The sequence below is a fragment of the Apteryx rowi genome, unplaced genomic scaffold (assembly GCF_003343035.1).
Source record: "Apteryx rowi isolate R43461 unplaced genomic scaffold, aptRow1 scaffold_296, whole genome shotgun sequence".
NCBI classification, from domain to species: Eukaryota; Metazoa; Chordata; class Aves; order Apterygiformes; family Apterygidae; genus Apteryx; species Apteryx rowi.
In genome coordinates, this window is record NW_020449374.1 from 21,908 (window position 1) to 35,201 (window position 13,294).

The following is a 13,294-nucleotide window of genomic DNA, read 5'->3' on the forward strand; positions in this document are numbered from 1 at the left end:
TCTATTGTAGTGAAAACTGGACTCTTTGGTATACCTGTTCCTTTTCTTGCTGAAAATCTTCAGTGATTTCAAAAAAGTCAATGGAGGTATGACAGTGTGCATTGGTATGGATGAGACAAGAAGGTCTTGTTACCTCTTCAGGGCAAAGACTTAGGCCCAAATCTCCAAGAGTGTATATACCTAAATCCCACAGAAACYAGTGAAGATGAATATCTTAGTACTTTTAATCATCTGAACTTTCTTCAGCTCCTTTCTTCTGCAGCTTGTAGAGAACTGATGCATACTGGAAATCAAAGTTTTTTCCATACAAAGGTATTTGAGATAATGGAAAATTCTCAAGGCAGGAGGATAAAAAAAGACAGAAGAAATAAACAAAAATAATGAAGGAGGGACAAGGAGTCACTCACGGTAGCCTGCTGCTTTTCTGCTTTCTCAGCTGCCTCATTAAGCTGCTTTTGAAAGGCCTCCTGGAGAGATTTCATTTCTTCCCTAGTTTGTTGAAAACACAGAACACAAACTTCATTACAAGTGTCCATTAAGAAATAATTCTTTAGTTTCAATAAAAGGCACTTTTAATTATTCAGAGTGACAGACAGATGTGCTGTGTCTATTTGTCTTGCTAATAAAATCATTATGACCCCATGAACTCCAGTGCTAACACAAGACAAAAATTATCTGTAATGGAAATTGGCTACCTTTTACATCTACTGAGTATCCTGCTGTGCATAACATCTGCCAGTGTATAACTTCTAGCTAAAAGGACTGGCAAAATAAAAGTGAAGAAAGTGGGCTGCTGAACACACACTATTATCAATGAGAAAGTGTTTACACTATTAAAAAAAAAAGCTGATAAAATTAAACCTTCACTTGACTCTTTCTAGAAACAGACAACACAAAACTCAGCAGAATATTCTAGCACGTGACTGGAGAAGAAACAAAAAGATATTGTTTTGATTGGGCTTTGGGTCAAAAAAATTCACGTCACTGATGGAGTCAGAATTTCTCTACTGATAACCATGGTAGACAGATCCTCTGCTGGCCGTGTCATTCTGCCCACAGCAGCCTTACGGAGCCATGGTGAAGTACAAGAGTGAAAAATCTCAGAAACGCTCCAGAGCTTTGTCAGGGCTGTTGTCTGCATGCACAAACCTTCAGAAACAAGAACCAACACTGAACTTGGCTTACATACAGGTGATAATTTAGCTTGATGAAAACTGAACTCAAGCGAAAAGCATCTGGTTCATACCAGAAGAAAACTTTGTGAGCTTCTGGATCATCTTTCTAGCTTGTATCTCTATTACTTTTAGCAGCTTCATGAACACTAATTTACACAGGAACACACAGATTTAACTGAAACAGTGACTGAGCAGCATGAAACCAACACACCATCAGCACAGTACAGCTCACGTATTGTATAAACAGATGTGATCAGCTCAAAATGCTGATGGTGCACTGAAATAACAGAATTTGAACATCACAGTAAGTGCCCAATTTTAATTACAACTTGGGAAGTACTGAAGAATTCACACAAAAGGGATTTCAAAAAAAATCTAATCTGAAGCTGGCAGAGCTACATCAATTCGCCACGAGCTGAGATTCTAGCACCCTAAACTTTACTGTATCATCCATCATTGTAAGGAACAATCAAAGTAGCGCTCACTGACCAAATGCAGCTCACATATGTCCAAAGCAACTAGAACATAAGATTAACAATGCAATGCATTCCAAATATATTCTGTATTTTGGTTCARTTACAATGGATTTAAACATAGCAGTAAGTGCACTCTTGTTCACTTACTGTAGATGAAGCTCTTGGCAGATAAACTGTGACCCTTCATTAGTTAAATTCTGGGAGGGGAGATCCTTGGCACATTGTCAACAGCAGCTTCTTATCCTGGACTTCCATACTTCCATGCAACTAAAATCCAGTGAGCCTGTTAACAGTAGTCAGGTACCCACAGTAGTTCCAAGGCATTTCTTGGAGTATAAAGTAAAATCCTTTTCTTTTTTCTTCTCTTCAGGAGGGTGAGGACTGCTCAGTAGCATAATGAATATTGAATACGGGTGTACCTCTGGAAAATGATGTTCTGAAGTATACTCAATAGCTGACTCCCTTAGAAGCAGCAGTCAACAGGTATTTTTGGATGGACCTTGAGGGATTTTGAGGGGTGATTTGAGCAGGAGATTGGGAAGAATACCTAGTAGTACGTGGCTAAGAAATACACATTTCCCCTTAGAGAACTCAAATTTCACATCTGCAACTGAGAAAGTCCATTTAAAAATTTACTCAAAAGTCCATTAATGCTTTTAATCAACTAATGTCTTTATTTCATAGAAGCTGCACAAAACCAGAAYCATGTATGAAGGACAGAGTCCATGACAAGGGCAGCTATGAGGCTGAAATGTGTACCTTCAGTTGCATACAAGCTATGTAACATGTATTTGTTTAAATAGGGTATTAGCCGAAGTCTTGCTTTCATCATTCAATAGATTTGTCTAGAATATCTGAAAGTCCCTTAGGTATCTGATCCATCTCCACTGAAGTAAAAATGAAAAACTTCCATGGTATTGTATTATGGCTCTAATCTGTTTTGTATTGAAGAACTGAAGGTCATTTTAACACAAGCCTTCTCTATAGCAATGCAATTTCATACGTGCTACAGATCTTCTATTAAACATGATATCACATTTCTAACAATTAAAGAAATACACTGTACCTCATTAAGTTTTCAATAAATGTTTTCTTTCTACAGAAAGATGCCAGATATAGATGCATTCATCACATTATATTGTTTCAGAGAAAGTGATGCCTATGTTAGTTATGTTTGCTTGTTGCTAAATTTGTACTGATACAGTGATTTATCAGTCTGAACTCCAAGAATTAGAACTAGCTCATTCTCTGTTGAATAATGATAGTTAGGTTATGATAGCTCGTGACTAAGGCTCAGGCTTGCATTCCCAGCCATGTAAAGTCACTATTTTATTAAGTGTTCAGTGAAAAAATTGAAGGGAATACATCTCTGTCTTCATCCCACTCCTCACAGATATCCAGTGGGAGTATTCCTACATTTGCATGATGACTAATGATTTTGAGCATCTACATGTGTGAACATCTAATTAAAAAGATTTAATACATTTGTAATACCATTTCTAACTCTAGAGATTAGGACACTCAAAGGTAAATTCATAAACTGGGGTTTATCATCCACTAGTAATTTTTGAAGGCTTCTGATTTTGTTCATTTGAATAGATAAAAATTCATGTCTGAACTTTCCTGAGAGATTCAAAATCCCTGTCAATGGCAAATATCTCACTGTTGTATTCTAATCTCTCTTCCTAATGCTATTCATGTATATCTAAGAAGTCAAGTGTGTCCATTATCAGCTAATATGTTGTTCATTTGAAAATCATTCCGAAATAGCCCTCCCTGCCCTTATTTTACTGTTATGGTAAGTAGACTCTGGAGTACACTAGTGCTTCCAGGTTGAACTAAAGGAATTTCATGGTCTTAGAGTTTTCAGTCTGGAACCTGAAAGAAAAGGGTGGAGGCTGGGCCTTACCTTTGCTTTTGACCCAGTTCCAGAAGCTTCTGCACGTCATTCTTGGCTGATGCTTCATCATCTTTCAAAGACTGATAACAAAGTAGGAAATGTATTACCAAAGAGATCTTTAATGTTATTCATCTGCAAAATGATTAATTGGAACATCTTTCATAAAAGGCTCCCAGTGAATTACGCACATTACCATTTGCAAGAAAAAAAGGAATAGCCTGACTTTTACCATAATTCAGCATTGCTAACTGCACACAGCTGCACACTCAAAAATTAAAAGAGACTTGATCAAATACAATAAGGAGATTTAGAAACAAACAAATGGCTAAAAGCATTAGAAGTGTATGACAAATATATGTATACAGAAGATAACTACAGTCCTTTGCCTAATCTCTGATAGAATAGCTTTGCTGAGTACTACCTTTAGTTTTGCTGCACAGGAAATCTCATTCTAGCATAACTGTGTTACAAGGAGAAATGCATTTCTCTTAAAAAGTAAGAAGGAGAAAAAAACAATAATAAAGGAATGGTAAAGGACTCAAAAAAAAAAAAAANNNAGAGAGAGAGAGAGAAAAGGTTCAATAGGCCGCAGTTCAAATAAATTGGCACCAGAAAAGTCTGGAATATAATACAGTAAACTGATACACAGTACCAGTATACTCCTGTGAATATCCAACATATGGAGTAGCATCCCTATTTTTGTCCCATCTAGCTTACATGAACATGAAAATAAAAATGCAACGTCAGGAAAATATTGTCCTTTAAAATGAAATAAAATGCAGAGACAAAGAAATCTCAAATGATAATCAGTCTGAATGTTAACATTAGGTCAACAGACTACATCAGAAGACAGGCATGCCCTGAAGTGAACATCTGGTGATTTCAGGACTACAAATTCAGAGCAGGATGCTTCTCACTTTGAGGGGCTGATTTCATTGCAGAGTTAATCTAAGCATTGCCATTAAGTTCAGCCTACCCATGACACCTACAACCTCCTAAATTAAATGCATAGGTGCTTTCAGCTCTACCTGTCTAGCTGCAGGCTCATCTAGTACAATTTGTCAGCTAGGCTTCTGACCTAAATGCCCCGCAGTAAATCTAATCACTCAGCACAGACAGCACATCAGCTAGGTAAAGGGAGCAGCCAAATTAGCCGAGTGTACGCAACTTGTCAGCAAAGATGTAGCTGATGGCATCAGAGCATCTCCTTTTGTTAATGGCTGCTGGGGTAAATGTGCAGTAGTTCCACTAAGTTTATTCTTTCTCCTTTCTTTCTTTTGCCCTACTATATTCTATTTTCACATTTGCTTCAGTTTTTGAATGACTGGACAAAGGGTCCAACCCATTTGGATTACTTTTACCTTAAAAATATTAGTTTTATGTACAAGATCAACAAAATAATACCTATTCATTTTATTCACTTTTCACAGTAAATAGATAGCAATACGAACAAATCAAGGCAAGTAATCCTCTGTCAGAAAAACCAAGACATAAGCTAACCTGGAGGTTTACTTTAATTCCCTCAAGTTCTTTGGAAGTCTTCGAGAGTTGACGAAGGATATTGCTCCTTTCCTTAAAGACTTCTTTCAGCTGTCTTTCCAGTTCTTCATAGCCCTGTCTAACACAGAAAATGAAAGCATGAGATCCTCAAAACATTCCTCAAGACATTTGAAAACAGTCTTAGTTCATCCAAATTCAATCAATTCCAACACTGGTTCTAGATTCCAAAATGGAGTGTGGGAAGGTCCCCTGTCCACTTACATAATCATTTGCTTTCTCCTAATATTGATAAATTGATGTGTTATACAGCCAAATGATGTGCTGCACCTGAGTACACAAATCATCAGACTGAAACACTGGCAGAGGTATATTGTCTGTGATGAATAGGAAGCAAAAAGGATGCATTTAACATGAGTTGAATGATGTATAATGGCATGAGATTTTTTTTGTTTTGAAAGATATTCCACACAAGAAACTGAGCGAACCTTTAAAAGTATGAAGTTTTGTGACAGCCAGCAATTTGAGAGAAGGATGATTCAGAGCTACTTGAACTTTGTAAAATGTATTCCATTCCACAGTTTCCCTCCACCTAAACCTCCTCGCAGTATGAACTAAAACTGACAGATATGCTAAGATGAATCAAATCTCATTATGATATAATTAGGTGATAAGTCAAAACAGTCTGTCTACCCTTCTCAAAATGGTAATTTTTATTTGAAATGTAACCACACTTTTCAAAGGTTCCATAAAATCCAGAATGAAATCAATCCAATGAATATTGTTTTAGGTGGAATGAAATGCTGATCCAACTCTCATATGCCACTTCAGGCAAAAAGCAAGCATTTCAGGTAATTCTAAAACAACATATTTTTTCATTTAAAAACTTTTGTTTTGAAGATTGATCAGTGAAATGAGACATCCATTCCTGGTACAACTGCAGTCTGAATCCTTTTTTTTTTTTTTTAATGCTCCTTCCAGTAACTCTCTTTCTAAAAAGGGGAAAAAAGAATTTCAACTCTGTAACACATCAGTACTATTTTATTATCAGATCTAAGATCTTGAAGTTAAACAGGAATCTTACGATTCCCTTAACAGACTTTGAATACATACTTCAGGAAAGACAGTCATTTAAGTCATTAAATATGCTATTTAATATCATTCGGATCTATTTTAGCAATAGACAGCTCAGATGACAGCTATATGAGAAAAGAAAATACTTGCGCGATATCAAATGATATTTTGGATACCTAACAGAGATGAAAGTGAGTGAGTGTCTCTTCAGTCAACATAAGACTTTAGGAAAAGCATAAGGTTTAACATTAAATTGAAGTTTCAGCATTAATTATCTTCAGCTTACTTTGCCAACGTTACAGATGTAACTGATGAAAAAGCATGGAATTTTTTGAGTTTGCATCTCTTTCATGAAACACAAAACATCTCCAATTTCCACTTGCTGCTGCAAAATTAAAAACTGCAAAAATAAAAAATTTTCCTTAGATGGTAGGAAAAAATTACAATCTTTCTAACTAAACTGTAGCTGGTAGCTACTCAGCTCTCAGCAAACTATTTTATTCTCTTGATATATTTTGAGTTTTCTCTAAATTTGTGTATGTCCTTTATTTATTTCAAGAAACTGTGGTTTCAGATTGTTTGTATTATGTTCATCCACCAAGAGTAAAGGAAAATGAAGATCTTGGCTTGAGCCTGTGAGATGACTATATAAAGACAATGGGTAAAGTTAGTATGAAGAGATAATGTGAGGACACATTACAAATGCCTGGTAGTAACTAAACAGCACCTGTACATAACCTGGTTATCCTCAATAGGAATAAATGATGTTATCAGAAAAATTATCTCAAATACTGGTCATGCAGTCAAACTAATCACGGGCTTATAGAATAAACAGTATGCCAAGAATTCAAACCTTCCATAATTTAGCATTATGCAGATCTGAGATTTTGGTTCATATTTTTCTTTAGAATGGAATAAAAGAAATTACCATTTTATAAGTTAAATCTTGCCTGTGCTAGACTACTTGCAGCATATTAGCCTTCTAGTTCTGACACGCAATGAAAAGAAAATCCCCTGCATTAAGTTTTATAGAGAAGCACCTACGGTTTTTGTTATTGCTCCAGCTATGTGTGATTTTTAACAAGGTATATGTCACTTTAGGAGCTGACTCACCTCAGTAGCAGTAAGCACATTAGGTGCAATCAACGTGAAAAGCTGGAGAGAATACTCTCATTTTAATCTGCTGATGCACAGAGGTCAAGGAGGAATTTCATCCTGATAAAGCGGGCAGTTAGTTTCAGGCAGAGGGGTCATCACTTGCATTCCTCTTTAACATCACAAGAAGTATATGAAGCTTGATGGTCTCCTTTGCCATTAAAATGTCATGCTTTTGTTTAAAGTGAAACCTTGCATTAAAAAAAAAAATACCTGCAACTGGCAACACTGTCTTAAGCAATCACTTTAAAGTATCCCCATGAGTTTYCATGGTTTGTTTGAGCATTTAAAGGCCATCTGTCCCAAGCAGCCAATTATACTCTCCCATGGGCATTCAGTTAGCACAAGTTTCATGCTATTGTCTTGTAAATTCTGATATTTACCAATTTGCATAAAATAGGATCCTCTAACCTAATTTTTTACTTAAATATGCTATAATATGCATAAATTTCCTTCAAAATATGTAATACAAAATATTAGGTGGAGGGAGAGAGACAAAAAACCAACAACCAATTTGCCACAGTGAGTCACAGAACTAAATCCTCTTTCTTGAAAGGGAAAGGGGCACACAGCTATACAAGACTTACTTGCACGGCTGCTTTTGTTTGTTTGTTTGTTTTAAACCATGATTAGAATTCCTCTGAAACATATTTTTACTTGTGGAAATGGATATTGGCATGGTGGACAGTAGGTGAGGGTCAGTGGTTTGAAAAGTCTAGGATGAGTACAATCCCTTGCTGAGTATAGATATATATAATCTCTTCCTGGCTCTTAAAATTAAGAAAAGCTGGGTGAAGYATAAAAAAACAAGTAGTAAAAGCCATCCAACTTCCCGAAGTTTCCAAAGCCCACTTTCCAAAGAACTTAAAAGTTGACTGTCACCTTTTGAGCTCAACACAAAATATGACAGAGAACACAGAGTATTAAGACTGGCATAGACATAAAGTTTCTAATAAATTCATACCACTATTGACAGCAATGCATCTGTGGGACAGACTCTGGCAGTTAAGTAGAGGATAAATCAGAAGACTTCAGTTCAAGGAAAGATGAAATTTGGTATGAACTAGTTCCATGTATGATTAAAGGTAATTAAGTATTTAGCAATTTCTATCTGCTCAGCTAGATTACAGAAATGGCAGGAGTGCAATGAAGCAGCTAGCTGGTTTGAGACTGTCATATCCTATCTTATTTCCACACAAACAACCAGGAAAAGCCAAAGAGAGGAACAAGTATATGTCAGAATTGTTAAAGAGAGAGAGAAAAAAAAAAAGGAAATAAGATATAACTATCAGAGCTATTAGCTATTATACTCTCTTAAAGGTTTTAATTCTGGACAAGATTATCTCTAATATGAAGCTTTGACTCTTAGTATTATGCCCAAGAACAGTGCCCATATAGTTTGAGTCAGTAAAATTCAACTCTGCACCTGTGTGTGTGCTGGCCAGCAAAATCTTGGATTAGCCCATTTTGGTGACCTCAATTTCTACATTAAGAAATTGTCTCTTTTAAACCAACCAAGTGCAGCTCAATTAAAAAAAAAAAAAGATGAATTTATAAATAAATTTGTCTTGCAACTTAGATTACTCATTGATTCAAGGACCCCTATATTCTTCCACAACACTGAATATACCTTGACTTTTATACTTCTGTAATACTAACAGGACTCTCAAGAGTGGGTTTAAGCAAAGATCCCCAGTCAGTTGCTTTTCTTATTCTTCCCCTCTTGAATTCTCAGCAACCAAAATGCAGTCTCCTGGGCATTAGATTAGCACTTTTCAGAAGGCTTCACATATATATATGCAATATAATAAATACAGATAGACAACTGAACAATTACTTTATGCTAAACTATGCTGCCAGTCCTGTACTAGGGGAGTATTCTGGAAGAAGCTGACYGACTTAAGCATGCCACTGTACCATGCCATAAACACCATGAAATGCCAGTAGCTTTCTGATACCTTCAGATGTCAAAAACTCTCAGGGTACTCCATTTGTTTTGAGGTATAACTATACGAGGGCAGAGTAAGCTAAACCCATTCCTAGGAACTCCACTATGTAGTTATACACAGATTAAATCTGACCTCTGAATATCCAGTTACACCATTCTGCAAAAGGAATTTTCATTATCAGCATATCCACCTGGGATTACTGTGAATATTTATCATTTTAGCAAGTGAATGTCCTTTTAAAAGTTAGCTGAAGCTGTCTCTTCCAGTCTTATTGCACCAAGTCTTACTGCAGATATTTTCCTATTTACAAATTCACTTTAACAAATCTCAATCTATAACTGAAAAAAATAATGACAGTTTTGAAGACAAAATTTGGGTGCAAAATGTATATTAATCAAACAGAACAATTTAGCAGTATTCTGCATGTGAAGGTCATCAGTAATATTCTAATTGCAAGCTGTTTCTACACTGACACATAATGTAAATTGCAGTATCATTTGTTTTTATGGAATGTTATTCTCTTAGTTTTAAACTTAGTCAGCTGTTCTGACTCTTCTATTATTTTTACTGACATGACTGAATAGATACAGTACAAATTTCAACAGCTTCTAATTTTCAGTATGCAATGGAGACAAGTGCCTACTAACAAGAAAGCTTTGTGCCCCCAGAGATCACTCCACCTCTGAGTGTTGTTTTCTTAAATTTTATAAGTTAAGCTTTTAGTYTTCAAAATCAGCACTGAGTCTGTTTCTCAATGAGTAATATGTACTACGTCAGGACAAAGGAAAATTGATTTTGCTTTCCCTCTAGATTTACAAAGCCTGTCTTTGAAATACAACTTTTATAAACACTTCAATTATTTATTTATGRTACATAAACGTCCCTGACTGCAAAGGAAACTTAAAACAAAGAGAAAATTGGAGTATAATCCACAGAGCATTAGAAAGTCAGTCTAAGACTATAAACTTGGATGGATGTTTCTTTCAGCAAATGCCAATGAAGAAATCTGTGGTCAGTTACATTCCATAAACTTAAGGGGTTTTTTGTTTTGTTTTGTTTTACTTTCCTGCTCTACTTGCAATTTATAATTTAAGGCACCTTACTGTAAACTAAGAAATCTTTTTTACCCAGTAAGTATCTTGAGAAAGTTGTCATGGATTTGGCTGGGKTTTTTTTGTTTTTTTTTTTTTAAGCAATGGTAGTTAAGAAAAGAGCAGACTATATTCCTTTTCATGAAACAAACAGAATTATTTACTAAAATCACTGCTTACACTTGCAAAGTACATGATTGCCCAGATGTTTCTAAAGCAATCATTCAAAGATATTCTTGGTTGCAGATGTGCACGTGTGAGCATGGTTTATATTGAAGTGAGAGAAAGATGAATCTCAGTTTTGAATCACCATACCTGGAAGTTGCAGACAAGAATCTTTAAAACTATAAAATAAGCAAACTTGAGATGGAAATCACTGACAATGATAGCAGAACATCATACCATTGCTTTTCTGTCTTTTCCCAACACAAGCATTTTTTGAAATGTGAACATGAAACATTTTGGGATTCGGGGGGAACCGAGRAAAAGTTTTTGTAATCTGACACTTCATTATTTGTGGGTCGGAGTATTTGGTCAGAATATTTCACCCTTACCTACTGAGAATAATGTACAATCACATGTTCCAGTCCAGGTTTATTAACAGTTCAAGTAGAAAGCAATACTTAAATGCCCATACCAGGTTATGACTGCTTAGTAGACTAAAGTGTCCTAACTGCTCTAACTTTAATCACCCATGAAAAGATAGCAGTGCTGTTGCATTAGTTTGGTTTCAGCACCGCTAGCAGCTAGAGAACCCTTTGCCAGGCCCTTTGCATTAACTTCCTTTTGCTTTTTTTCATGTAATCACCATAAATAAAACAAAACAATCATCTAGTGGCTTTTTGGCAGATGTTTGGTCACTTAGAATCAATCTCTCATCAGGGAAAACATGCAACTGTCAGCTCCCTCCAATGAGCAAAAGGGCAAAAGGAGACTTCTGAAAACTTGTAGCTGGCTTAGATATACAGCCTCCAGGAGATGAAACAGTAGGTTGAATCCTCATGTGTAATGTGAGATTGAAAATAACAACCCAAAGAAACAAAGCCTGTACTGATACACTTAAAAGCACACAGGCCAGAAAAGCAAAGAGTTTACTGTATGAGGCGAGAACGTTCAAAACCTTGTGACTGACCCTATAGAAAACTTAACTCCTCCCAAAAGCATAGACAGGTGAGTTGAGCTTTTTTTCTTCTTCAAGCTGTCTTTCAATAGGCACTTTACCTAGCGCGATGAATCCTTGTTGGATTTATACAGCTGTAATGCGGAAAGGAAGCTACTAAATCCTGTGAAAACAACATTATTAAATTATTCTTTACAACTGTTCAAACATAGACTGCATAAATATGGATGTGTCCTCTGCACAGAGTTTACTTTTCACATCTAATCTACAGGTTTTAGTCTTTAATAGGAAATCTATTCATACTAAAACCATTTGCCTTCTGATAGGTAACATTACCCTTTTCAGTTCTGATATTCTTCATAATTTACACATATAATACCACCTTTTGGTCTGGTTTTCTACTGCACATCTAAAGAAGCTTTAACTATGACCTCAATGTTATTACCCTTAAATATAGTTCACTTACATTAGTCTCCTTAGACAAACAGCAAAGCCTTTTACGTTTGGAAAGGCACTGAATGCCTTTCCATCGTCTCTTACAATACAGTCAGGTTAATCTTTCTGTCTCAGCTAGCCACATAATTTAATTTCATTGTTGTCTTTGGAATTTTACATTTAATTCTGCTTTTAATAAAAATACACCTATCAACAAAATGACATACCTAGGAAAACTCCCTCTCTTTCTACCTAAGCTGCTATCTCAGTTCATATAAAATTTAAATAATTCTACTTTACTTGACAAAAGTGTCAATGTGCATCTTGTGAACATCTGTTCCACTGTTTAATAACTGAACTTAATGAAAAAAAAATTCACTGATCAGCCATAAGCAGATGACTGTTTTAGAAATAAAAATTGCAACACTTGCTTTTTAAAAAATACAGGGAAATAACCCTGAGGCAACAAGATGAGAAATTACAATTACAGATAGTTTAGTTTTATATACATGTATACACACACACAATGTGTGTATGTGTATATATATATACAAATATATACACACACACAAATACAAATGAGTCCTATAAATGTACAGACAATGCTTTTCCAGGCACAGATACATCACTGGAAGTATTCTTTCTAAATTCAAGCTGGTATCCTGCAATCATGCCAAAAACATGCACTGTGGGAGCACCCAGCAGTATATATTTCATTTAGATCTAGCTGGATATTCGCCGAAGTACACTCGACATTTGCTCTGGTTGAGGGAGGGCAAATAATGCAGTATAAGGTCAGCCAGTTAAATTAGCTTCCCTCACTCCATTTTTTTTTTTTTTTTAATGCGACTTGTCTTAGTGATGAGATACCTACTTTCTGTCACCTGGCACTTTTAAAAAATCTAATACTATTAAGTTAGATTTATTGCATTGCCAGACCATACCCTGTATTCTTTTAGTATATGAGCAGATCTACATTTCTCAAATTAACATCTTGAAAAAGTCATTCACTTCCAAGATCCATTCACTTCATTTTCTTCCAAGATCCTAAATTCCTGGTCAGCTGCCACCCAGCACCACAAGCACCTAAGCACGTTCTATGTTACTTGAAATTAAACCCTGATATTGCTGAATTGCTCAGAGTCACCGTGATCAAGAGTAGAAGAAGGAGCTTCACTCCGTGGCCTGGTGATCAAAGCTCTTAACCAGTTTGTGGAAAACACAAGTCCTGATCCTGTGAGCATTATTGCTCACATGAGAAATTATTTCCTCACTATTTAAAGCTCTTCTGTTATGAAATAAGATTACATTAGTGTTGGCCTATAGCAAGAAGTTTTCCAAATGTTTAAAACTGCTGTTGCATGCTAATTTCTACATTAGTTCTGCTCAAAAGTGAGTAAAAAAAGTCTATTCAATATAATT

The 13,294-nt window shown here is 35.7% G+C and overlaps 1 protein-coding gene across 1 annotated transcript in view; it reads right to left on the reverse strand.

Annotated features, from left to right (window-relative positions):
- Positions 1-440: 440 nt before the first annotated feature.
- The window catches only part of LUZP2 (leucine zipper protein 2), a gene marked incomplete at its 3' end in the record, with an annotated part of 101,020 nt that continues 88,166 nt past the window's right edge, over positions 441-13,294 (reverse strand). The window contains exons 2-4 of the mRNA XM_026069430.1: positions 5,052-5,169; positions 3,561-3,631; positions 441-489 (exon numbers count right to left, since the gene is read on the reverse strand). Coding sequence (XP_025925215.1) covers positions 441-489; positions 3,561-3,631; positions 5,052-5,169 — 238 coding nt within the window. The remainder of the gene's footprint in view (positions 490-3,560; positions 3,632-5,051; positions 5,170-13,294) is intronic.